Source organism: Entelurus aequoreus, linkage group LG02 (genome assembly GCF_033978785.1).
Source record: "Entelurus aequoreus isolate RoL-2023_Sb linkage group LG02, RoL_Eaeq_v1.1, whole genome shotgun sequence".
In the NCBI taxonomy this organism is placed as follows: domain Eukaryota; kingdom Metazoa; phylum Chordata; class Actinopteri; order Syngnathiformes; family Syngnathidae; genus Entelurus; species Entelurus aequoreus.
In genome coordinates, this window is record NC_084732.1 from 46,896,423 (window position 1) to 46,923,938 (window position 27,516).

General features: G+C 38.9%; 1 protein-coding gene, 1 long non-coding RNA gene and 1 other non-coding gene across 4 annotated transcripts in view; 2 read left to right on the top strand and 1 right to left on the bottom strand.

Moving 5' to 3' along the window:
- usp10 (ubiquitin specific peptidase 10) overlaps positions 1–17,143 on the top strand; it is a 55,071-nt gene extending 37,928 nt beyond the window's left edge. For both annotated transcript variants that reach the window (XM_062028027.1, XM_062028034.1), the window contains 10 exons: positions 416–507; positions 3,429–3,538; positions 3,615–3,670; positions 3,743–3,846; positions 4,103–4,202; positions 4,317–4,497; positions 6,929–7,094; positions 7,623–7,767; positions 10,459–10,524; positions 14,605–17,143. In XM_062028027.1, coding sequence (XP_061884011.1) covers positions 416–507; positions 3,429–3,538; positions 3,615–3,670; positions 3,743–3,846; positions 4,103–4,202; positions 4,317–4,497; positions 6,929–7,094; positions 7,623–7,767; positions 10,459–10,524; positions 14,605–14,792 — 1,208 coding nt within the window. In that variant the 3' untranslated portion in view covers positions 14,793–17,143. The remainder of the gene's footprint in view (positions 1–415; positions 508–3,428; positions 3,539–3,614; positions 3,671–3,742; positions 3,847–4,102; positions 4,203–4,316; positions 4,498–6,928; positions 7,095–7,622; positions 7,768–10,458; positions 10,525–14,604) is intronic.
- Positions 191–318, top strand: LOC133642755 (small nucleolar RNA SNORA24). The gene has a single exon (XR_009824597.1). It is a non-coding gene; the product is annotated as a small nucleolar RNA SNORA24 (small nucleolar RNA).
- LOC133635183 (uncharacterized) lies at positions 228–27,516 on the bottom strand. The gene is made up of 3 exons (XR_009822030.1): positions 27,467–27,516; positions 22,233–22,268; positions 228–300 (listed from the first exon to the last, which is right to left on the bottom strand). It is a non-coding gene; the product is annotated as an uncharacterized LOC133635183 (long non-coding RNA).

The window sequence follows — 27,516 nt, forward strand, 5'->3', positions numbered from 1 at the left end:
AGACTTGGTCTATAAGTGGTTAGTGGGAAGTTTGAGTTAATGGATTATGGATTAGTTTTTCATAACAAAATTACACATACCGGTATTTAGGTTGTTGTGGTCGAGACCTGTTATGATCAAAATTATCTTTAGCTACATCACTAAAGTCTTTATTTTTGCCTTTCTTTAACAGTGTTAAGTTAGCTAACATATCCACGTTACCATGGGAGCTGTGTTTTCATGGCAGTCTCCCTTCCTAGGCGTGGTACAGCATTTCCTTGTTCTTGTTCACTGTTTCTTGTGTTGTCATAAGACGCATGGCTGGAAGAAGGAACATGTGTTACCATACAAGAATACCTAATATAATGACATTTCACTGACAAGTGTGAAACAAGGCTACCTTTCAAAGATTGCTGTTTTTTTTTTAAATCCCCAGAGCTTATTGAGAATGTGAAGTTGATTCACAAACCAGTGTCTTTGCAGCCGAGAGGACTTGTCAACAAAGGCAACTGGTGCTACATCAACGCTGTATCCTTTCACTGCCTGTCTTCACAAATGTCTGATAGTACAATTAAATAGTATTATTTTGTCTTGTTGCCACTATGCAACTAATGCATGAAGTTTAGTTTAGCAAAACTTAGTAACCGCTTGAAAGATGTATTTTCTTTGCATGTCCGGAAATGTTCAGTTTTCTCCCGGGCCCGTGTTTTAAGTAGTGTTGTCAAATGATGCTGTTTTATAATCATGATTAATTTACTCGCTTGCATAATTTAAATTAACTTAGAAAACAATATTTAGACACAATCTAATTTTATTGTCACAATGTTATCCAGGAAGATTTTAAAAATGTTTTACTTGAATACACGTCAGTTATTAGCTCAAAACTTGGTAACAGTTATCTGAAGTCCAGTCAGCATTTATTTTGAAACAATATTTGCCAGCGAGCACGTCTCCTCATTCTTTCTATACAACTTATGCATTGACTTAATTCATGACCATATTACCTTATCATATAACAACCCAGGTCTCCTTTCAGGAAACCATCCATGGTTAGGGCAAAGAAGCATGTGGGCTCCAAATAAATTGCGTGATTAACATGATTAATGCAGATTTTTTTGTGATTAACCACATGAGTTAATGCGTTATTTTTGACAGTCCCGGATCTGAAAAAAAAATGCTGCTTAATGGCACGAAATGGTAATGGAGTACATACCTTTTAATTTATTTATTTATAATAAAGCAATACAAATACCAATACCAATAGCACTATTGATAACGAATAATAACAATAATTACATCTTATCAACCATACATATGTGTAATGATAACTTGAAATACAAAATAATGCAGATAAATGGAGGGGAAGAAAGAGAAGCGAACTGTATTAACCTTGTAGATTGTTATAGTAAAATTAGGTGAAGCTTTGTCAGTATGCCGTGTGTTACCCAGTTTCCCCTAGGGGAACAACGTTAATATATGTTTAATGAAACGTGATTATATGCTTGACTGTATGTGTGAATATGTGCTTGTATATGTACAGTATGTGTATATGTATGTTTCTACAGTGAATGTGCGTGTGTATGTATGAATTTTGAGTGTGTGTGTATGTACTGTATTTGTGTATGTATGTGTGCGCGAATGTATGTATTAGGGTTGTACGGTATACCAGTACTAAAAGTACCGCGATATTAATTGATTGAAATCGGTACTATACGGTCTTTGAAAAGTACCGTTACCATTCTTTCATCTGTAGCGGTGACTACAGAGCGCACAGTGCATACAAGCAATAACATCTTGGAGAGGAAAATTCTACTGGTTAATAAAGAAGGTGCGTGAAGTGCAATATGTAGGTATTTGGGCTTCAAAAACTATTTTAAACAAGGAAGCGCCACGCTTCAAGTGTTGCTTTAAAACACAACTCGCCAAATGTGGCAATTAGTATTTACACCTTTGCTTCAAACTTAAGTAAACATTTAAATAATACACATTTAGATCTGCACAAGGAGTTATAAAGAGTGACATGTAATAATGTAGTTGTTCCACCTGTTCGGCTCCGGTGCAGACCGTAGCAGCGTAGCGCAGGGGAGACGTTCCCTTCAGTTCACTTTTCCCCGCAATGGGTCAGCTAAACTCTGCTTTCCGGTCAGAATTTGAGGCCGCCGATTTGTGACAAATCTAGTTGCTTTATTAGTTTTGCAGGGCACATCCGTACCCATTCATCACTTTACTGCGCAGTGCGTGCACTCTCTCTCTATACTCGCCCACTCACTCACTGACGTCACTCAGCCAACACGTTGACATGCTCGCAAAGACACATACTGTACGCTCATAAGTAAACCAGCTCCCCTGTTGTGCACATGTAGATACATAACATGTAGATATGTAGATATGTAGACGCGCACACAGCTGCTTGGCTTGATGCCAAATTTAGCGGGGTTAGGACCGCCCATCTAATTTAAATAATACTAGTTTAATTTTGTTTTATCTTTTAACAATTTGTGTTTTACCTGCTCCATGTCTTATCTAGGTACATTTATCCATAGTTTTGCTTTTAGTACTTACTAATAAGTGTATTTGTCTTACAGCACAGACCAGGATTGGCAACCATAAATCATGAAGCATTTAATATAATGTCAATAAAGCTTTTTATTATATTCTAATCTAATCCTTGATTATGGCACACTGTATGTAATATCGAAAATTGTTGTTTGAGTGCAACAAGAAAAACACAGTTCTTTAATGCCATTTAATTTATATTTTAACCTTCTATATTTGTTCGAGTGCAATAGGAAACACATGTTTATTGTATCGTATGATTTTCTATTAAAATAAAGCCAAAATTGACACTTTTTCATAGTTACCTATAATTGGAAAAGTATCAAAGTATCGATATACATTTTGGTACTGGTACCAAATTATTGGTGTCGGGACAACCCTAGTATGTACATATGCATGAATAATTGTGCTTATGCACATACCTTTTTAGAGGTCTAATTTAAGAAAAAAATGTATTAGAGATTAATTGTTTTGTTATCAATAGGGATAACAATTTGCATATACATCTAGATCTGTCCCAAAGGTTTACAGTAATTCATTCTTTGCTTATGCCCTATGAGAGGCCTTTTGCATTATTTTGTGCCTTAGTTTATATCCGTTCGTCTTAATTAGTAGGGTGTGATGCCAGGGGAGGCACTTGGCTTCACTGTAACTACGGTGGGAGACGAGGAAAGACCGGTGTGTTGTTTCTTTTAATGTTAATAAGCTTAATATGTTATGCAGAGGTATAGTTGCAACAATTGTATACACAAATTATACTATTTATAGTCACGATGAAGATCGGGGTTGGGGTAATTTTTGTTTCTTCCTGGTGGGCGCTTAACAGAAAATATTTAAGGACTGGTTTATATTAAGAATAATGGCAGCTTTATTTCTTGACTCTAAGGCCTCAGACTCTACAGGCTCTGATTGCATGTCCTCCAATGTATCACCTAATGAAGGCCATTCCTCTGCACAGTGAAACACAGAGACCTTGTACCTCCACTCCCATGATAGACAACTTGTAAGTAATGTGTTGCTGTTGGATTAACTATAAGAACACACTGCTGACATATCGTTCTTTGTCCCATCATGTGAAGTGTGAGGCTGGTAAATGAGTTCACCACCATGCAAATGCCAACAAAACCCAAACAAGGTGAGCTGTAATGACCTCAACTTGCTTAGATTCATTTTTTGCCGCATCACTGATTGAAGACCATGTCCGCAGCGGTTGGGGATAAGCCGGTGAGAGACATTCGACCTGGTGTTCCGTTTGAGCCAACCTACATTTACAGACTCCTTACGCTCATCAAGTCAAGTCTTTCAGAGAAGGTAAGTTACCTCTTACTTGCTTTTTCATGATGGCCCTTGGAACAGACAGTACAGTACACAAAATGCACCAATTAATTTGCTGGAATTTGACTCGGCATGAGAATAAAGTCAAGTCTCACACATTGAATGTGCTGAATCTATCAATACTAAGAGGTTTAATGAATTAGGTCACCATATGTGTTGATAACTGAGTGTTTTGTGTGGTAGCAGGCATTCTTTGAATGTGTTTTAATGGGTGCTAATAATCTGCTGTCAGGGTAGACAGGAAGATGCAGAGGAGTATCTTGGCTTCACTCTCAATGGGCTGCACGAGGAGATGCTGTCATTGAAAAAACTAATCTCACCTCAGGAAGAGAGTAAGCACTTTGGTCACTCACACGCGTCACCTCAACTTTGTACTGAATTTTTGCTGAAATGGTATGTTTTTGTTTAACGCTCACTGTCTTTTCTCACTTATGTGCTCTGAGCAGAAGCCTTCACACCTAATGGTCCTGAGTCACTGACAGGTGCAGAGGAAGGTGATGTTGACAAGGAGGAAGAGGGGAGTGAAGATGAGTGGGAGCAAGTTGGACCCCGTAACAAAACTTCCATCACTCGACAAGCTGACTTTGTCCGCACGCCAATCACTGACATATTTGGAGGACACATTAGGTATATTGTCAAAATCAATACTTGTTAGGAGGGGAAAAAAGGTTTGGATAAATGTCACATGAGACAAGAGGTGTGATATCCACCCACAAACACACTTAACCTCTAGACTACTTGAAACAAAAAAACTGAGCAAAACTCACCTTAATAGCATGTTCTTTGACCTTGTGGTCTGGCAATTTGGTATACTCTCATTTTATAGATAATTTCACGATTGTTTTTGAGCAGAAAAACAGTTCACTGTAGTTGTATTTGTAAGCCATTCGGTCTGTTATTTTACATTATTTCAGGCTCCATCCAGCCATCTTCTTCCGCTTATCGGATGTCGGGTCGCGGGGGCAGCAGTCCAAGTAGAGAAGTCCAGACTTCCCCCTACCCAGCCATGTTGTCTAGCTCCTCCTGGGGGATCCCGAGGTGTTCTCAGGCCAGCTGGGAAACAGTCTTTTCAACATGTCCTGGGTCTTCCCTGTGGCCTCCTATTGGTTGGACATGCCTGTAACACCTCCCCAGGGGAGGTGTTCAGGGACCATCCTGACCAGATACCTAAACCACCTCATCTGGATCCTCTTGATGTGGAGGATCAGTGGCTTTACTCTGAGCTCCGAATGGCAGAGCTTCTCACCCTATCTATAAGGGAGAGACCCATCACCCGACAGGAGGAAACTCATTTCGGCACTAGTAAATTATAATTAGAATACATGTAATTATTAGATGTTTGGAGTTTATTTGGCAAAATAGAGTACCGTATTTTTCGGAGTATAAGTCGCTCCGGAGTATAAGTCGCACCGGCCGAAAATGCATAATAAAGAAGGAAAAAAACATATAAGTCGCACTGGAGTATAAGTCGCATTTTTTGGGGAAATGTATTTGATAAAACCCAACACCAAGAATAGACATTTGAAAGGCAATTTAAAATAAATAAAAAATAGTGAACAACAGGCTGAATAAGTGTATGTTACATGACGCATAAATAACCAACTGAGAACGTGCCTTGTATGTTAACGTAACATATTATGGTAAGAGTCATTAAAATAACTATAACATATAGAACATGCTATACGTTTACCAAACAATCTGTCTCTCCTAATCGCTAAATCCCATGAAATCTAATACGTCTATCACTTACGTGAATGAGCTAAGTAATATTATTTGATATTTTACGGTAGTGTGTTAATAATTTCACACAAAGGTCGCTCCTGAGTATAAGTCGCACCCCCGGCCAAACTATGAAAAAAAACTGCGATTTATAGGCCGAAAAATACGGTAGCTAAGGTTTTCCCCAGATTGCCAATTTACCTGTGATGGTGGGAGTGTGGCAGGGCGTGTTCAGTGTGACATTGTAAAATTTTCTGTGATGCATACATTTTTTTCAAAAAGGCAAACATGTATACATATATTTAAAACAAATATGAGATAATTAGTATTAATATATATTTTCAGAATGTCGTTTTGCTCTATATTTAAATTTTTGCTGCTTATTGTACTTTAAAAAAAAATTCCTTGAGATTTCTCCAGTCCTTTCAGTAATTTTTTCTTTTATTAAAAATTCCTAGCAACAGATCTATCATCTTTTTCTAATGTTATTGAAGACAGTACTTGTGTTTAGAAACTACTTCTGTCGCTATGTGTTCAAGACGAACTGCGAGCAGCACAGAGCCTGATGTCACTCTTGCTTCACGCTGCTGCAAGCCTCCCTCTCCTTAAAAGCCGCCACTGTCCTTACATTTTATAGATCGCTGTCCACGGGTATATGTTTGATATATTAAAGTACGTCCACATCCCAGACATGCTGCCTCCGCTCCAGACAACCCTGTGCGTCCTTCTCACATCATCACAACATTCTGTTTCGGCATTGCGGTTCTGGTGGCCAAATAGTGCGCAAATAAACATTGTGTATTCATTCATACTGTAACGGCCTGCTGGTGTTAATGTGTATGTGTGTTATGATGATCATTGTTCCCATGGTCTTGAACACAGTGTTGGCGGAAAATGAGGAAGTGTGATTGTGTGCCTGGAAGGCGGAAGTGTATGCATGGGTGGGATTATGTGTTGAAAGTGGGCTAGTTGTCAGCATAAGATTGACAATAAAAGTTAAACTGACCGTCTGACTTTGACAGTCGCCACCTTCTCCGTATAGTACAAATTATGGAAAACAAATTTGACTGCAAATAATCCACAGTCATTCTTCTGGAAGCTACAACACATTAGATTATATTACATTGTTTTCACGTAAAATCCTCATTTTTAAGGTGGGGCAGCTAATATTTTGCCATGGCGGGCCGCCACAATCAATTAAGGGCAAACCCTGGTAATGTATGATATGATTGTTTCTGGTATTGTGATTGATCTCCAACAAACTGCACTTAGCAAATCAAGGAAGGTCAAATTTGACCAAATCTTTTGTGCCTCATCTGTCGTCATTATGTATCAAAAGGTCGGTGGTGTACCAGCAGAACTCCAAGGAATCAGCCACACTGCAGCCCTTCTTTACCCTGCAGCTGGACATCCAGTCCGAAAAAATCCGCACAGTCCAGGAGGCTCTGGAAACATTGGTTGCCCGAGAGTCAGTCCAGGGTTACACTTCCAAAACCAAGCAGGAGGTATGAAAAAAATCGCACATGAAGTGTATGTGTTATTTAACTTAAGACGTGCTATCATTGGTGCTCAGGATCAGCTGGTGGTGTTCTTGCCTATTGCATGGAACTAAAAATAGAATAGTTTGTATGTAATTCAAGAAGAATAAGCACATCCATAGGCAACTTCAAGAATCATGCTTTTGTTCCAATGGATGTTTTTGTTTTTGTGTGTAAAATTGTCTCTAGTGTCACTAGTTGCCTCAAAACAATCATGCTGACATTTTTCTGGGTTACATTCAACCTGCTGCTTCTTCTTTAGCCTTGTAGACGCCACAACTACTTTTGCGTGTTTCAAATGCCTGTGTGTTTGCAAAGTGATTTATAAGTCGTCACTTGGCAAGATCAAAATGTTCTCATTTTGTGTTGCTATGTCTGTTATTTGCATCTTTTTTATCTTAAGCTCTTTATTTTCAAGTCAGTGTGGAACTGCTGTCTTACGCACACATTTTTTAGAATTGCTAATGTTGTGTGTCGTTGTGCTCCTTGTCACAGATTGAGATCAGTCGGAGGGTGACTCTGGAGGAGCTGCCTCCTGTTCTCGTGCTGCATCTCAAGAGATTTGTGTTTGAAAAGACTGGAGGCTGTCAGAAACTCAACAAGATCATTGATTATCCTGTTGACCTGGAAATTAGCAAAGGTATGCCTGGGGAGATGATTGAACCTGACGGGTGTAACGACATGCTCACAATGTTACAAAGGCCAGCCCGTGCCGCTGTGCGAAACCTCACTCCCTGACACTTTAAAAGCTTGCGCTGGACACTGAATTGACAGAATGGGCTTTTAGCTTGGCGCCTACAATGCTCATCTCATTCAGGAGGAACCAGGTTCAAGCCCAGGTAGAATCAAAAAGAGGGGCTGGATCAGGTTGGTTACATTGCAGAATTTTCACGTCATTTTCATGACCACCAAGCCTTTAAAATGAAGTGAAGTGAATTATATTTATATAGCGCTTTTTCTCAAGGGACTCAAAGCGCTTTACATAGTGAAACCCAATATCTAAGTTACATCTTTAAACCAGAGTGGGTGACACTGGGAGCAGGTGAGTAAAGTGTCTTGCCCAAGGACACAACAGCAGTGACTAGGATGGCAGAAGCGGGGATGAAACCTGCAACCCTGAAGTTGCTGGCACGGCTGCTCTACCAACCGAGCTATACCGCCGGTATATATATTATTTTTTTACTTGAAAACTGTATATTGTAGCCCCCAGAAGAATTCACACGAAGTCTGACACTATTTTTACTTTTTATTACCAATCTTAAGATAACAAACTGCACAGGTTTTACTTCCCGTGCAAACATTTTCATCTCTGTGCTTTCCCGGACACACACTTCCTCATTCTCCACCAATTGCCTTTCAGGCACGTACGGTGTGTTTGAAAACATGGGAAAAACTGACATAAAATCCAAACCACACGAACATAAAACATTACCACCATCTGGTCGTTACAGTATGAATTGATGTATAGCCTATTATTGGCGCACTATTGACAAGTGATCTACCAAAAACTCAACCTCCTACTTTTATTACAGAAATCCGCTTTGCCGAAACCGTATGTAAACAAAACGCATGTGGATGTAATTTGTATTTATCCCAGATATGACCGCGGACAGCCATCTACAAAATATGCAAATATTGAGAGGACAGTGGCGGCTTGTAAGCAGAAAAAAGAGCAACTGGAGCAACAACATGAAGCAAGTGTGACGTCATGCTCGCTGCAGCTTGCCTCTTTCGTCCGCGACATCGAGGCGCAGAAGTAGAGTTCTAAACACAAGTACATTATATAATATCACCAGAAGAAGACGCTAGATATGCTGCTACTCGTTTTTAATTAAAAAAAAGTAAATAAAAGTATCTTGAAACACTTGAAAAAAATCTCAACAAAGTACATTGTACAATAAGCAGCAACAGATGAAAATATGGCAAAATGATAAAAAATATATGTAAAACATGCTAATTACTAATAACATATTTATTTTTAAATGTATGTATACATTTTTTGAGCCTTTTTAAAATCATATCATAGCAAATTCTGCAAATTATTTGATGACTTCTTGGTGACCACGCCCATGCCACAAATATCGTGGCAGTCTAGAGGAAACCCTGCATTGACGTTAAAGTTACAGTTCGATTAATTGTTTTGTACAGGTGGGTTGAAAATATAAATCATAAAACTACTTAGCCAGTAAGTACAATTTTAAAAATAAAAAACAAGATGGACTAAATCATAATCTACAAGGTTTTTTAAATGCAGGTAAATACAACAGTAAAAGTTTGAACAGCGTGAATGATCTTTTATTTTTAATGAATCTACCTATTTGCGCAAGTGCAGCATTAACAGCTTCAGTTTGTAGCTGAACTGTAGCAGCTCACTGCTATATACTTGTCTTTGTCTGTTTACGCCAGAGCTGATCAAACAGACAAATTGCTGCATACTGGATATGTGGCGCAAAGTTGATGTAAAAATTTTTTGGGAAGGGTTAAAAATAACTTATTAGCAACATTTCAGCTTGTTCTCATTAAATAATGCCCACTTGCTGTGTTTTTATTTTATTTCGACAATGTGCTAAGGCTCAATGTAAAAAAAGCAAACAGTCCGTAGATGGCCCGTGCGCCTGCAGTTGGACACCATTGGTTTATGTCTTTCACACACACGGTTTACATCTCTGGATCTTCGCTAAATCGGTGAAGACTTCACTTTGTGACCGCTCGTATTTGATTGAGTTAATGCATAACGCAAGAAACACTGTCTTTTGTAATGTATGTTTTAAATCAAAGTATTTTATATGGTCAATGAGAGCCACAGTCGCAAAAACATTTTCAATCGCTTTATTAACACGCGGTAACACAACACGCAGTGAGCACATTCATCAACAAGCTGCAATCGGCCACAACTCAAATGCATTTCACACACCGACCCCCAGAACCTGCGCTAACACCCAACTTCCTTTCTCAGTTCTCACGTCATCCACCAAGCCCCAACTCACAGATATTACTGTATTGTGCTGAACGTATAGCTAAAACGGTGGCTCTCTCGCATGTCCCCGCAGAGTGCCCCTGGCCAGAGCATGGGATCTGCGCAGTGTTGTGTGTGAAAAATAACAATGGCTCTAGTGTAGCGTGGGACTTTGGTATGCCTCTGTCCTAAAAATACTGAATACAAATAGGCATACCGTTACACTACTGCTAAACACTTTTTATTATAGTTATGAAGGATTGTTGTAGTTTTGACTTGCTTGGCGCTATTCTAAATGGGACGTCAGTGGGTTTACTTACAAATAGACATGCAATTTGGTCACGCTGCTAAGCTTTTTACATGGTGTCCTTTCAGACCTCTTGTCGTCTGGAGTGAAGGGCAAAGTTTTAAAGGGCCAAAGAACATACAGGCTCTTTGCTGGTAAGTTCTCTTCATCGTCATTATCTGTCCTTTCATTTTATAGTTTGGTTAAAATTTTACCCAATAACACATCATTGTCACACCAAGTCTTGCTCATGATGTTTTTGTTAAAACTTCACTGACTCAAAAAGGTCACTGTTAATATAAATGCAGAATTCTTAAATGAGATTTTCATGAAAATTCACATAAGAAGATTACAGGTGTAACCAAAAAAAATTGAATATCGTGCAAAAGTTAATTCATGTCAGTAATTCAACTTCAAATGTGAAACTAATGTGCTATAAACTCATTAAATGCAAAGTGAAATAGTCAAGCATTTATTTGTAATAATTTTGATCATGGAGCAAAGTTTTTGAAAACCCCAAATTTTCTGAGGTTTTCAATTTGCTGCGTGTTTTGCCACTGCTTATGTTGACTTAAAGTAGCATTTATTCTTTACTTGACTGTACTACGTTCATTGAAGTAATCAATTTTAAAGTTTATTTATATAGCCCTTGATCACAAGTGTCTCAAAGGGCTGCACAAGCCACAACATCCTTGACTCAGATCCCACACAAGTAAGGGGTGTCAAACTTTCATTGCAGGCTAGTGTTGTCTGCCTTCATAGGGCTGCTTTAACAGTGAATGCGCAATTGCCTTTGCATTTGATTATTTTAAAAAATTACTTACAAATGATGGATAACTTGCTTTGAAATCATAAGTCAAGGTGTCAAGCAGACATTTAATTTTGTATTATTTAAAAAAAAAATGATGTGGCCCCCCAGGTCTTGCGTTTGACACATGTGCTTTAGCGATTAGCTGAAAAATCTCCACGATTCCTTTTAACGCAGGGTATCCGCAGTGTCTTAACTATTTTTAAATCCAACAATTTGAATTGAACGCCTTAAAATGTCTAAAATGTTTCTGAAATCTCATAAAAAGTCTTAAATACGATTAGGAAATGTCTTAAAAATCTATTAACGTTGCTTTTATTTAAAACATGCATAAACATTAGTCTTGCTTTTAAACATAAACATTTTTGAGGGCTCTAATGTAATGACAAAACCAGTGAAGTTGGCACGTTGTGTAAATAAAAACAGAATACAATGATTTGCAAATCCTTTTCAACCTATATTCAATTGAATAGACTGCAAAGACAAGATACTAAATGTTCGAACTATAAAACTTTATTTTTTGCAAATATTAGCTCATTTGGAATTTGATGCCTGCAACATGTTTCAAAAAAGCTGGCACAAGTGGCAAAAAAGACTGAGAAAGTTGAGGAATACTCATCAAACATTTATTTGGAACATCCTGTTAGCCTGTTCCCACAGGTGAACAGGCTAATTGGGAACAGGTGGGTGCCATGATTGGGTATAAAAGCACCTTCCATGAAATGCTCACTCAATCACAAACAAGGGTAGGGCGAGGGTCACCACTTTGTGAACAAATGTGTGAGGAAATTGTTGAACCGTTTAAGAACAACATTTCTCAATGAGCTATTGCAAGGAATTTAGCGATTTCACCATCTACGGTCCGTAATATCATCAAAAGGTTCAGAGAATCTGGAGAAATCACTGCAATGATATTACGGACCTTCAATTCCTCAGGCGGTATTGCATCAAAAACCGACATCCATGTGTAAAGGATATCACCACATGGGCTCAGGAACATTTCAGAAAACCACTGTCAGTAACTACAGTTTGTCGCTACATCTGTAAGTGCAAGTTAAAACTCTACTATTCAAAGCGAAAGCTATTTATCAACAACACTCATCAGTCCAACTAAGATGGACTGATGCAAATTGGAAAAGTGTTCTGTGGTCTGACAAGTCCACATTTCAAATTGTTTTTGGAAACCTTGGATGTCGTGTCCTCCGGAACGAAGAGGAAAATAACCATCCGGATTGTTCTAGGCGCAAAGTTGAAAAGCCAGCATCTGTGATGATATGGTAACTTACACATCTGTGAAGGCACCATTAATGCTGAAAGGTACATACAGGTTTTGGAGCAACATATGTTGCCATCCAAGCAACGTTACCATGGCTTATTTCAGCAAGACAATGTCAAGCCACGTGTTACAACAGTGTAGCTTCATAGTAAAAGAATGCGGGTACTAGACTGGCCTGCCTGTAGTCCAGACCTGTCTCCCATTGAAAATGCGTGGCGCATTATGAAGCGTAAAATAACACAACGGAGACCCTGTACCGTTGAACAACTTACGCTGTACATCAAGCAAGAATGGAAAAGAGTTCCACCTGAAAAGCTTCAAAAATTGGCTGCCTCAGTTCTGAAACATTTACTGAGTGTTGTTAAAAGGAAAGGCCATGTAAAACAGTTGTAAAAATGTCCCTGTTCCTACTTTTTTGCAATGTGTTGCTGCCATTAAATTCTAAGTTAATTATTTTTTTGGAAAATAAAGTTTTTCAGTTCGAACATTAAGTATCTTGTCTTTGCAGTCTATTCAATTGAATATACGTTGAAAAGGATTTGCAAATCATTGGATTCTGTTTTTATTTACAAATTACACAATGCGCCATCTTCACTGGTTTTGGGTTTTGTACAAAACGGAACTCAAACCGGTCAGAATGTATCGCACACCACCAGCTAGTGTGTAAGCGCGCAGTGCTGTGGTCAGCTTAGCGTAGCGGCAAAGAAAACTTAACGAAAGCCCAAAGCAAAGCCAACTTACTTTCATAAGATGGGTAAGTGCAAGTTGAATGATTTGGGGCTCCAGAACAATCAATTTAATGCACGCTTGAAGCCGGTGGATGGAAACATATTAGGACCTGGATGTGGAGACATCGAGGAGGGAAGTGTTTGTAATCATGGCGGTGATGTGAATGGAATGATGACGTAAAAAATCCGGGATGAATCCATGTCGAAAGACAAACATTTGCACAATTATACAAGGATCAACTTTAACCCCCCAAAGGAGTGTTATATGGGTAAAGTGGTGCCAATAGCTGAAGGAGATCAATAACCCAACCGATTTTTACTAGTGAAATCATTCTATTATATACAGTAGGCACACTCTTAATTTGTGCTTATTTTTTTATTGTAAAAATATAAAAAAAACATAATTCTTGTATATTTATTTCAATATTTTCAGGTCAGCTTCTCATGCATAATCTTTCCTCCAAGTTTATACAGCAACTGACATTAAAAGCTATAAAAGCGGTTGTTTAGTCTTTACAGTCAGTTGATGGTGGGGTGAGGAAAACAAGGAATGTCCTCTTGTCATGCTTAAATTAAAAATAATTATTGTTTATTTAGCTATATGTTTAAAAAAAACATTGAAAAACTGATAAAAATGTATTCATACGTAGCAGATACTAAATGAGCTGAGCAAGTCTGAATGTTAGGCTTGCCAGCCATAATCGCTTTCTTTTGAGACGATCGCTCTTTCTGCACATTCTGTTTTTCACAACTTTGTGCAGATACAGTAGTTGTACTGTAGATGTTTTTATCTGTTTGCTCAATTCTGACAGTTACAAAAACATTGCACAAGTTGTCCATTTAGCTGTAGCAGAGATGCTAGCAGTCTCTTTTACAAACAATATAATGTTGTACTTTCCTTTACCATTGCTGACATTCTGGTTGTTGTTACATGAAAACACTTCATGTGAAGCACACTTGCAAGAAAACAGTTTTATGGCAAATCTAAAAAATGGCTGTTCTGATGTTTGCTAAAAAAAAAATCCAATTAGTTTACAATAGAGAGGCTTCTGGGGTAATTAGTTAGTTTAACCTTTCTGTTTTCAAATGTGAAAGAGCAGTGAATGAATTCATATCCTACAATTAATTCTGGCCCTCTGATTTTTCTTTATGACTTTGTACTTTTTTGTCTGCATGGATGTGAATTGGTCTTAAATTATATTCAATGTGGTCTTTAAAAAGTCTTACATTTGACCTGTTGAGACCCTGTAAAGGGATATGAAATTGTAACCTATAAATCACTTCTGTACAACATGGACACTTTATTGTCTACACTTACTCTTATATGTGCAATATTCTGTATTTTCAAAACCACCAATTCTCTGCTCCAAGTTTAAAAACATTTCCCCCCCGCATCTTTTCCTCCATCTCTTTCCCCTGCCAGTGGTCTATCACCATGGGAACAGCGCAACTGGTGGCCACTACACCACGGATGTCTTCCACATCGGTCTTAACGGCTGGCTACGCATTGATGACCAGGCGGTGAAAGTCATCAATCCGTATATGGTGGTGAAGCAGACTGCAGAGCGAACCGCTTACCTGCTGTACTACCGCCGCTTTGACCTCTTGTAGACACGCCGTTAACAGCATACAGTACGCACACATGCTTCCTCATCTTACACACACACACACACACACACACACACACACACACACACACACACACACACACACACACACACACACACACACACACACACACACAGACACAGGTGGAACATATGATGAACAGAAACACTGCCCAACTTTGTTCTCTTGCAAGATTTTCCTCTTCCTTCCCTCCGGTCCCTTCTTCCTTGAGAACCAGCTTTTTTTCCAGCACCTCTTCCCTTCGTCTCTCCCAAGAGGAGACACAAGTTGCATTCATCGTGAATTCCTTGCAACTGCTCGCTTTTCTCGGTGCACCACTGCTGTTATTTTTTTTTCTCGTATTGCTCAAAAAGTGGCAAGGATGAACTTTAAGGAGTAGAGGAGGTGGAGGTCAAGGCTTGGACCTGAGATGGACTTAAAGCTCAGTGAACCGTACAAGTGTACCAATGGGGTAATTTCTTTTTGCAGAGTGGCCCTTTTTAAAGGAAACGACCCACAATTATCAGTTTTTTGCCTTTTCAGTGGTAGAACTTTGGGCCACCCGAGGGATTTTGCATCAGTGAAAATGGCAGCAGTATTTCAAATGAGTGCATTGTCGAGGCCTAGCACCAGCATCATCATCATCATCACCACAAGCATCTCCTCCCAGAGCCTGATTGTCTTCATTCCCTCCATCTTTTCCCTTTACCTTGGTACATACAATTTGAGCCACCAAACACGCAGGGAAGTGCGGCGGTGACGATAAGACCTGAACACTGTCTGGGTCTATAGCTCTAGAAAGAGTATCGAAAAAAATTTAAAAAGTCTAATGCGCTTTAGAATTTTAGATAAAACAGCTTTCTCTGCACAACTGATGTTTATGATATGGCTGGCAAATATTTAGACAAAAATGTAAAAAAGATAACCCACAAAAATAAATGCTGACTGAAAGCATGCGTGGTCCCTAATGACTGCACATGTTTTTAGATTGTTTGCACTGGAGAGATGGCAACTAATCAAGACAGATTTCACTGCAAGAGCTGCCCTTGTTTACTTTGTACATTTCCTTCTCAAACTATTCATTGTCTCTGTCCTCGCCTTGTGTCCACGTCTGTCAGAGCCACCCATCTAACCCCCAAACTCAATCTGCGAGGGTTCATGTTTCACCCGAATCAGGCTGGCATGTCTTCCCTGTTACGTGTGTCAAAGGGTGGAAAAGTGAGACTACCAGCGCTCAGACATGCACAAATGGAGACAGTGTTTGCTTTTGTTGAAAATATAACTTTTGCATAGTTCATTGATTGTAATGATTTTTGTTTGTCCAAGCTACTAAAATATGTTTTGTTTTGGCTTTATTGGATGTCCTCACGCTCATGCTCCTCTCTGACATTGCTTGCATTTGAATAGGTGTTTAGAAGGAAATGACACAGGCTAAAGCACAACAATGAATAAAGATGAACCCGTCATTTTCTCCATATTTATTTCACTTTGCTACAAAGCAGCTCCAGTTGCCACAATGTGCCATCTTAGCGCCAGCCATGTACCCGAGGTGAAAACCTCATTTGCATTAAGGTCTATCTTGATGTCATTTTCCTTTCAAAGTTTGAAACCTTTGCCAACCTAAACCAAAGTATATCATATTGGACCCTGCTTCCTAAAGCTAACTTTATGATGGATTTGTGCTGCAAGTTTGTTGTGATTTCTCCCTAAACTGTCATCTTGTTTTTCATTTGCATATTTATTCCCCTGAGAAGAAAAAGAAAGTCACCAAATGTGGGGATTTTGAAACAGACAAGCTTTCTGACGTGCATTTTGTTGCGGTCTCGCTAGGACGGTGAAAATGTGTCTTGACGATGTGCTAACACTATTGACTGCTGGGGCTTTCCAACAATTCAATCTGTATCTTAATTTCAAGCCTCCAGCATTCTATTTTGTTGTTCAAAATAAAGGATTGTGCAAAGAAGCGGTTTGCTAATGAGCTGGAGACCACAAAAAACTTTTTTTTTGCTTGTGCCGTCTTATTTGTTTCAACAAATGGGAACCAGACGCTAACAATGCGGTGTCTTGGCGTGACGCTTACTGCAAGCTGGTCCTCTTCTCTACTTGTCAACATGTCGTACTTGTAGCAGGTTCTAGACTGCGGTCGGCCTGGCTGCCTCGCAGTGCTCTGGGGCCTGTGGCTCAGCTCGCCTATGCGTAATGGAAAGCAGACCCATCATAGAAAAATCTGCTCTGTCAGCTTTTTTTTATTTTCATCCTATTTACTCCTTCCTTACAATACCTAGGCTGTCCTAAAATGTGGCTTTGCTCTGCTGCTGATAGTCAAGCGTAAATAAAGGCATGGTTTGATTGATGCCAATGTTTATTCATCCTGAAGTGATGGTGTCCAGTGAAGTCGCTTAGGCACTTTTAGGAACAATGTACAGTACAAACCTGACTATTTTCTTGTCTGATGTCTTGTGAGGGGAAAAACACACACTTTCTAAGCTGTTGGTGTGCTAATGCTGTACATGTAATTGACAACAGAAGGCAGCACCACAACCACATAAAAGAAAACCAGTTGAATCCCACACAAGCTCCCTTCAGTATCACCATATATGTATTTTTTTTCTAATTACTTTGCATTCTTTCTTGGAATGTAAATCCTTCTAAACTCCCTTGTCAGCAGTCTCCATCATTTTCAATATAATTTGTGCACAATCAAGTGGAATTGTCTGAAAATAATTCCCTCAAAAGTCAAACCTTGTGAGTTGAAACCTTCATAATGCATAACATGAGTCTTCAAGTTGTCATGTGTTTTTGTGATGCTGCCACATAAGGGTACCAGTGATTGTAATGAAATGTGATGACCATAGAATAATGGTACATACATAGGAAAGGGTCTGGTTGCTCATTACATTAAGAGCAATGCATACTATATAAACTGTCGTAGGTCCGAATTGGTGTGGGTCTTGCACAAATGCGGTCTGAGCGTCAATGGTGCCCTGTGCCAGGACATGTCACATAAACACTTTATGGCACCATTTATTTGATTCTGGCAGAAGGCGCATACCAGAAACCATTGCATAAGGTGACACCAATTAATGTTTGATTATTTGATCTATAAATCCATAATACAATGTAAATAAAGTGATGACATGACTTAATACCTTTATTTTTTGGAAGTCTCTTTAAATGGCAAACTTTGACTTTCTCTTTTTTTTTTTTTTATCACTTAGACACCTCGAAATTAAGTCAAGGCTAAACAAACTCACATTTACACAATTCACAAATGTTTGATATTCAGCATTTTGGTAGTGAAAATGTTTGAGACTCTTGGACTGTCCATCCATCCATTTTCTACCGCTTGTCCCCTTTGTGGTCGCTGGAGCCTATCTCAGCTGCTCTTGGGCGGTGGGTGGGGTACACCCTGGACAAGTGGCCACCTCATCGCAGGGCCAACACAGATACACAGACAACATTCACACTCACATTCACACACTAGGGCCAATTTAGTGTTGTGATAATCACATATTCAATATCGTATTATGACATTGGGTTTATTTTGAAGCAAATTTCGCTGTAGCTTATTTTCTATAACAAAAGCACTGGCAAGGCCCAATCCCCCAATTGTTAAGCATTACATTTAAATAAAAAAAAAGCCTGGATCTAGTTGGTCATCCAATTTATCCCCAAAATGTCATCACTTTTCCCTTATCCCCATTTATGACATTTCCTGAAAGTTTCAAGCATTTTCGGCTAACTGATGGTGGATAGACAACCCCTCCGGGATCAAAGGATAACTATTGTTTTTGTTGTTCTGTCGCTTCCTAACTGGCTGCAAGAGGGTTCACTCTTTGCATTCGACTTAGCAGTTGGGTGCTTTTGCCCGACAGCAAAATACAAGTAAACCGATTAAACCCTCTTGTCAAGTCAGCTACTGTTTTTCTGTGTGTGTGTGTGTGTGTGTATTAAAGGCCTACTGAAACCCACTACTACCGACCACGCAGTCTGATAGTTTATATATCAATGATGAAATCTAAACAATGCAACACATGCCAATACGGCCGGGTTAACTTACAAAGTGCAATTTTAAATTTCCTGCTAAACTTCCGGTTGAAAATGTCTATATATGATGACGTATGCGCGTGACGTCAATCGTTGAAACGGAAGTATTGGTACCCCATTGAATCCAATACAAAAAAGCTCTGTTTTCATCTCAAAATTCCACAGTATTCTGGACATCTGTGTTGGTGAATCTTTTGCAATTCGTTTAATGAACAATGAAGACTGCAAAGAAGAAAGTTGTAGGTGGGATCGGTGTATTAGCGGCTGGCTGTAGCAACACAACCAGGAGGACTTTGACTTGGATAGCAGACGCGCTAGCCGCCGACCGCACGGATGATCGGGTGAAGTCCTTCGTCCTTCCGTCGATCGCTGGAACGCAGGTGAGTATGGGTGTTGATGAGCAGATGAGGGCTGGCTGGCGTAGGTGGAGCGCTAATGTTTTTATCATAGCTCTGTGAGGTCCCGTTGCTAAGTTAGCTTCAATGGCGTCGTTAGCAACAGCATTGTTAAGCTTCGCCAAGCTGGGAATTATTAACCGTGTAGTTACATGTCTATGGTTTAATAGTATTGTTGATTTTCTGTCTATCCTTCCAGTCAGGGATTTATTTATGTTGTTTCTATCTGCATTTGAGCCCGATGCTATCACGTTAGCTCAGTAGCTAAAGTGCTTCACCGATATATTGTCGTGGAGATAAAAGTCACTGTGAAGGTCCATTTCGCGTTCTCGACTCTCATTTTCAAGAGGATATAGTATCCGAGGTGGTTCAAAATACAAATCCGTGATCCACAATAGAAAAAGGAGAAAGTGTGGAATCCAATGAACCCTTGTACCTAAGTAACGGTCAGAGCGAAAAAAACATACGTCCTAAACTGCACTCTAGTCCTTCACTCTCATGTTCCTCATCCACGAATCTTTCATTCTCGCTCAAATTAATGGGGTAATCGTCGCTTTCTCGGTCCGAATCTCTCTCGCTGCATTGTAAACAATGGGGAAATGTGAGGAGTCCTTCCTCCGGTGACGTCACACTACTTCCAGTATAGGCAAGGCTTTTTTTTTTATCAGCGACCAAAAGTTGCGACCTTTATCGTCGTTGTTCTCTACTAAATCCTTTCAGCAAAAATATGGCAATATCGCGAAATGATCAAGTATGACACATAGAATGGATCTGCTATCCCCGTTTGAATAAAAACATTTCATTTCAGTAGGCCTTTAGGGTTGTACTGCATACCGGTACTATTATAGTACCACAATACTAATGAATCCTTTTTGGTACTATACTGCCTCTGAAACGTACCTGTCCCGCACCCGCGTCGTCACGTCGAGTCATTGCTGGTTTTACGAGCAGAGGAGCATGTTCGGCAGCGCACAATCACGGAGTACTTACAAGCAAACACTGTAGACAGAAAAGGGAGAACGGACGCATTTTGGCCTAAAAACTAACGATAAAGGTGAAGTTACAACACAGAAACGCCCTCAGGAAGAGGTGCTTTAAGACATGGCTAGCTATCGGCTAACGTCCATCCGCCGTCAGCAGTGTTTTAGCTACTTCTAAATCACTAATCCTCGCCTCCATGGCGACAATTAAAGTGAGTTTCTTCCAAGTATCGTCCCTGCAGGACGAGTAATAGCTGAACAAGTTTCACTAAACACCGTAGCTCACCGGCATCAAAATGTAAACAAACGCCATTGGTGGATCTACACCTAACATCCACTGTAATGATACAAAGTACAGGCACGTATCTAGTCGATGCTACTATGATTACATAAATATTTTTTGGCATCACAACATCTTATTTCCTTTTTTTTAAATGTATATTATGTTTATAAACTCAGGAAATATATCCCTGGACACATGAGGACTTTGAATATGACCAATGTATGATCCTGTAACAACTTGGTATCTGATTGATACCCAAATTTGTGGTATCAACCAAAACTAATGTAAAGTATCAAACAGAAAAATAAGTGATTATTACATGTTAACAGAAGTGTAGACAGAACATGTTTAAAGAAAAAGTAAGCAGATATTAACAGTAAATGAACAAGTAGATTAATAATTAAATTTCTACCACTTGTCCTTAATAATGTTGACAAAATAATAGAATGATAAATGACACAATATGTTACTGCATACGTCAGCAGACTAGGATCAGCCTTTGTTTGTTTACTTACTACTCAAAGACAAGTTGTCTAGTATTTCCACTATTTTATTTAAGGACTAAATTGCAATAAGAAACATATGTTTAATGTACCCTAAGATTTTTTGTTAAAATAAAGCCAATAATGTCATTATTTTTGTGGTATCTAAATTATTTTTGGTACCGGTACCAAAATATTGGTGCCGGGACCACACCAGGGTGGAGGTGGGGATGCTATAGTATATAAACACAGAAAAGTTGAGCCTTGTTACGTAATAGAAACAATTTGCATCCTCCCCAAAATCTATCACTAACACTTCCTGAAAGTTTCATCAAAACCTGGCCATAACTTGGATAGCGCTCAAACTTTTGACCAAATATGGCTGTATTAGTTTATTTATTTATTATACATATTAAAAACAACCTATTTAACGATGACATTTATGATGATTCTTGTGAGACTGTTGAAAATATACTTCTGTAGCGTCATCTACTTAAAACATTACTTAGACAGCTGCAAAGCCAAGAGAAATCCACACTATGAGAATGTTTGCAGTACACCTGTATCACTAACCGTCCTACAGAGCGCCCATCTGACAAGCATTCAGACTCGAGCGAATAGCGCTAAGCACAAATAAATGTGATTTTTTTTTTTTCGCCCCATTTTTGACGTTGCAATTTGACAGATTGTTTATAACGTCTCAGATGAAGATGACAGTCATGTGACCTCTGTGATGTCTGATGTCGCCCGCCAACCGTGCTCTCTAAGTGGGCCCAGCAAGTCCAACGATCACGTCAGCGTGTCATATAACTAGAGCATTCCCCAAAATGTCAGCCTGAATTCATCAACTACACAAGAATAATTACAGCTTTTCAAATCTCTTCTAATGTTTGTGATGTGACCACCAGTGCACCCTTGAAGTTGGCATCTCCTTTCACTTCCAAGTGTCCACAAAAAGGCCTTGGAATGCAATGCCAGGAACCCTGCGGGAGGTTTGCTGTATGAAAGCTGAGCAAGTGGTTTGTTATAATGAAGCTGCAAGAATGTAAATGTACAGGAGATGATGGTGTCTTATTTGAAATGAAAGCTTGGCTTTCACTACCATGTTCATTCACGTGCCTGGAAACACTGAGGTTGTACACGTAGCATATGTGTATGCCTTTTACATTTGAACCAAGTTAGGGCATTTTGTCATACAAAACGTTGGCGGGGTGTTTTAGCGGACCTTATTAATGCTGGTATTAACTGGGGGTTACCTTATCCGATACTGATATCTGACATCGATCCAATACCTGCAAAAAAAACAAGTATATTTTTTATTCAGTTTCAGTTTATTTCGAACATGCATACGATACAATGTAATACATCACACAGTTCCAGTTGTTTCATTACAGCACGTCCGAAAAGGAGTAGGAAGAAGTAGACCTTATTTAATCCTACCCCTTTTCATACCATAGCAATTTTATCCAATTTCCTTGTTTTCTGTAACAGAACAGTGAACAAATAAATAATAAATAAATAATATACCGTAGTAAGCATACAATTATTAAATACATACATAATCGTCTCAATATAATTTTTTTTCTTCAAGATGTTCATCATAATTCTTGTTCTGTGTACTTTGTGAACACTTGTAGTTTGAACTGTCTCTTAAACTGAATCATATTGGTGCTTTGTTTGATTTCTTTGGTTAATCCGTTCCATAATTTAATTCCACATACTGATATACTAAAGGTTTTAAGTGTTGTACGAGCATACAACTCTTAAAACCTTTGGTATATCAGTATATACTATAATATACTATATCGGCTTGCATCTATAATCTCTGTTACAAGCAGTCCTGCAGCGTGTTTACTCAAGCCTGGCCGAACAGCCATCTAACATCTAAATGTCCTTAATAAGCACACTATTTTAATATTGTAATTTAGTCATACAAAAAGGTAAACAAGGTGGGCAAAAGGTTACTACGAGCTAGCAGCTACACAACAACAAGGCAGACAATAGCACAAACGTCCTTCGTTGAACAATATTGCAGTCTAAAACAGCACATTTTTTTCAACATGACCAAGTATCAAATCACTACTTAAACATACAAAGTCTCAATGCAGAGGTATCCAGTAACAAATGTGTCCGCATCATTCAACTTGCTGCATCATTAGTTTAATTTAATGGGTTGTTGTGGCTATTAGATGTCACCAAAACACAAATGACCACTCCACTTCAAAAGAATAAGTTTGTCATATGTTTAGTGCTTTTAAAGTTAACGTACCACTGATAGTCTGTATGTGGTGAAATTACCCTCTGCATTTGACCCATCCCCTTGTTACACCCCCTGGAAGGTGAGGGGAGCAGTGAGCAGCAGCGGTGGCCGCTCTCGGGAATCATTTTGGTGATTTAACCCCCAATTCCAACCCTTGATGCTGAGTGCCAAGCAGGGAGGTAATGGGTCCCATTTTTATAGTCTTTGGTAACCACAAGGCCACTTAGCAGGTTTTCACACCTGCCATTGTTCTCTGTGGAAATTAATTTGATCAATCTTTTTCTAACGTTTCATGATACAAAATAAAAGTATATATGATTCCTGCTAATGTTGCACCAGATTAATATCGGTATCAAACAATACTCAAGACTCCAATATCGGTATTGTATAGGAAATGAAAAAGTTGTTAATGCTACATTTATACGTAGAATATAACTGACAAATAGATGCCTCGTGGGATAGGGGCGAACAGGGTTGGTTGTCATACACACAATATTTTTTCACCAGAAGGCGCTGCCTTTCAAATTGTGGCCTCTTGTGTTATATATATATATATATATATATATATATATATATATATATATATATATATATATATATATATATATATATATATATGTATATATATATATATATACAAACCCCGTTTCCATATGAGTTGGGAAATTGTGTTAGATGTAAAAATAAACGGAATACAATGATTTGCAAATCATTTTCAACCCATATTCAGTTGAATATGCTACAAAGACAACATATTTGATGTTCAAACTGACAAACATTTTTGCAAATAATCATTAACTTTAGAATTTGATGCCAGCAACACGTGACAAAGAAGTTGGGAAAGGTGGCAATAAATACTGATAAAGTTGAGGAATGCTCATCAAACACTTATTTGGAACATCCCACAGGTGAACAGGCAAATTGGGAACAGGTGGGTGCCATGATTGGGTATAAAAGTAGATTCCATGAAATGCTCAGTCATTCACAAACAAGGATGGGGCGAGGGTCACCACTTTGTCAACAAATGCGTGAGCAAATTGTTGAACTGTTTAAGAAAAACCTTTGTCAACCAGCTATTGCAAGGAATTTAGGGATTTCACCATCTACGGTCCGTAATATCATCAAAGGGTTCAGAGAATCCGTAGAAATCACTGCACGTAAGCAGCTAAGCCCGTGACCTTCGATCCCTCAGGCTGTACTGCATCAACAAGCAACATCAGTGTGTAAAGGATATCACCACATGGGCTCAGGAACACTTCAGAAACCCACTGTCAGTAACTACAGTTGGTTGCTACATCTGTAAGTGCAAGTTAAAACTCTCCTATGCAAGGCGAAAACCGTTTATCAACAACACCCAGAAACGCCGTCGGATTCGCTGGGCCTGAGCTCATCTAAGATGGACTGATACAAAGTGGAAAAGTGTTCTGTGGTCTGACGAGTCCACATTTCAAATTGTTTTTGGAAACTGTGGACTTCGTGACCTCCGGACCAAAGAGGAAAAGAACCATCCGGATTGTTATAGGCGCAAAGTTGAAAAGCCAGCATCTGTGATGGTATGGGGGTGTATTAGTGCCCAAGACATGGGTAACTTACACATCTGTGAAGGCGCCACTAATGCTGAAAGGTACATACAGGTTTTGGAGCAACATATGTTGCCATCCAAGCAACGTTACCATGGACGCCCCTGCTTATTTCAGCAAGACAATGCCAAGCCACGTGTTACATCAACATGGCTTCATAGTAAAAGAGTGTGGGTACTAGACTGGCCTGCCTGTAGTCCGGACCTGTCTCCCATTGAAAATGTGTGGCGCATTATGAAGCCTAAAATACCACAACGGAGACCCCCGGACTGTTGAACAACTTAAGCTGTACATCAAGCAAGAATGGGAAAGAATTCCACCTGAGAAGCTTAAAAAATGTGTCTCCTCAGTTCCCAAACGTTTACTGAGTGTTGTTAAAAGGAAAGGCCATGTAACACAGTGGTGAACATGCCCTTTCCCAACTACATTGGCACGTGTTGCAGCCATGAAATTCTAAGTTAATTATTATTTGCAAAAAAAAAAAAAAGTTTATGAGTTTGAACATCAAATATCTTGTCTTTGTAGTGCATTCAATTGAATATGAGTTGAAAATGATTTGCAAATCATTGTATTCCGTTTATATTTACATCTAACACAATTTCCCAACTCATATGGAAACGGGGTTTGTACAATCATGTGTGCTTACGGCCTGTATCCCTGCAGACTGTATCGATCTATATTGATACATGATGTATATATTGTGTTTTTATGTTGATTTAATTTAAAAAAAAAAAAAAAGTTTAATTTTTTTTAAATTTCATGTGCGGCCCGGTACCAATCGGTCCACGGACCGGTACCGGGCCATGGCCCGGTGGTTGGGGACCACTGCCCTAGGGCATAATCATCAAAATGATGTCAAATAATCTTGAAATATGCATGTCATGAGCCTATGTCATGTATTAGTTTCACCTTGTAAATCTAATTGCTGGAGTAAACAAACCTGAGCACGACATTCTATTTTTTTTATTTCGACCTGTACCTTAATTTGGAGTTTGGTTCGGTTCTGTAGTTTTATAAACACAACATGATTAAAAGCACAACCGTGGCCAGTAAAGCAATGGATTATTTATTAAATCCTATTATTTCTTTGGTGTTTCAGATCAGAAGAACTATTTCTCTGCATTCACACACAAGTTCCAAAGCGATATTGTGTGACGAGTCTCACAGCTGTTGCAGCTTATGTGCAGTCAGATGTGGACATGTTGGCAGTAAGTGGTCCTAGCAAGTCTGCCTCACTGTTGGTCTGGAATGTACATGTTCTCACTGGGATGCCTGTTTCCAAAGTCAGCTGGGATAGGCTCCAGCTCCCGTGTCACCCTGAACAGGATAAGGGCCAGAACACGGATGAAGTACAGATTATCCTGTCACCTTTACTTCCGAAGGACTGCACATGGCAACCTTCACCCTGTTCACCTCGTTTAGTCATGTGACCAAAGTACATGTTTCAATGCTCGGTGTGTTTCGAGGTTGTCCAAGTAGCTCCTGTGTAAATAAAGCTGCACTCAGAAAAAGTGCATGGCCACCTGCTTATGATTAGGTCTTTACAATGTCAGAAGACTTTCCACTGAAATACTATGAATTATGTATTAGGAGTATAAGATTGTTCATGCATGTACGTATTATTTTTGCACGATGAAAGTCTGCACAACCGCTGTAATTTGGTTAAACGCTGAATAAGAATGTAAATTCAGATTTTACGCAAGCGTGATGACATCAGCAAGTCAGGATGCTGACGACATTGCAATTAGAGGAAGTAACATGATAGGTTCTTTCAAATGCACTAAAGACAGGTTTTGTTGACATTAGCGTTTTCTATAAATTCCATCCAGGACACGATCTTAAATACTTCATGTATGTTTTGTCCAAAGAACACAGCTGATGTGGAATTATTGCAGCAAATATGAATCAAAAAGCCATTTGCCAAACAATTGTAGATAGCAATATCAGCAATTTGTCTTTTCTTAGAAATCTGTTCCAAAAGTTTAGACAAACATCAATTTGTATGAAAAACTGATTTGAATATATTTTTTTAACCAAAATAAAGAATGCAAATCCAACACCAAAAACCGGGGCTAAGTGTATTTTGAGGCAAGCCCCAAATTTCACCCTTTTTTTTTATTCATGTGAAACAATTTCGATATTTTTCGAATCAAACTTCAATTGAATTTAATGCATTTTTTGTACTAGAACAAATTCATTGGAAAAAAAAAAAAAAGTTCAATTATTTAACATCTTGGAAACACAAATTCCGGCCAGGATACAATCCCAGTACAGTAGAACATGAATTTAAAAACTTAATTGGTTCTTGAACATAGTTCGCAGACTGAAAAGTTTGCATAGTGAAACAGAGTTCCCCATAAGAATCAATGTAAACATGAATAATTGGTTCTAACTAAATGGTTTTAACCGCGACAAAACTCCCTATTTTAGTAAAACAAAATGCATACTTTGAAGACACCATAATGTCTATATTTACTGTGTGTATATGGTATATCTAACCAACACAACAAGTGTGTAATGGCTCAACATCTCTTTTTTTTAATCAAAACAACAACATGACAGCCAACTTAAATGTTAACACACACACACACACAAGTCTCATTGGTGTGCTACAAAAAAAAACCCCAAGGACAATCATTTTACTTTGTACCTGCGAATAATTGTGGCACGTAGTCATGTAGTCACCGCCAGTGTTAACAC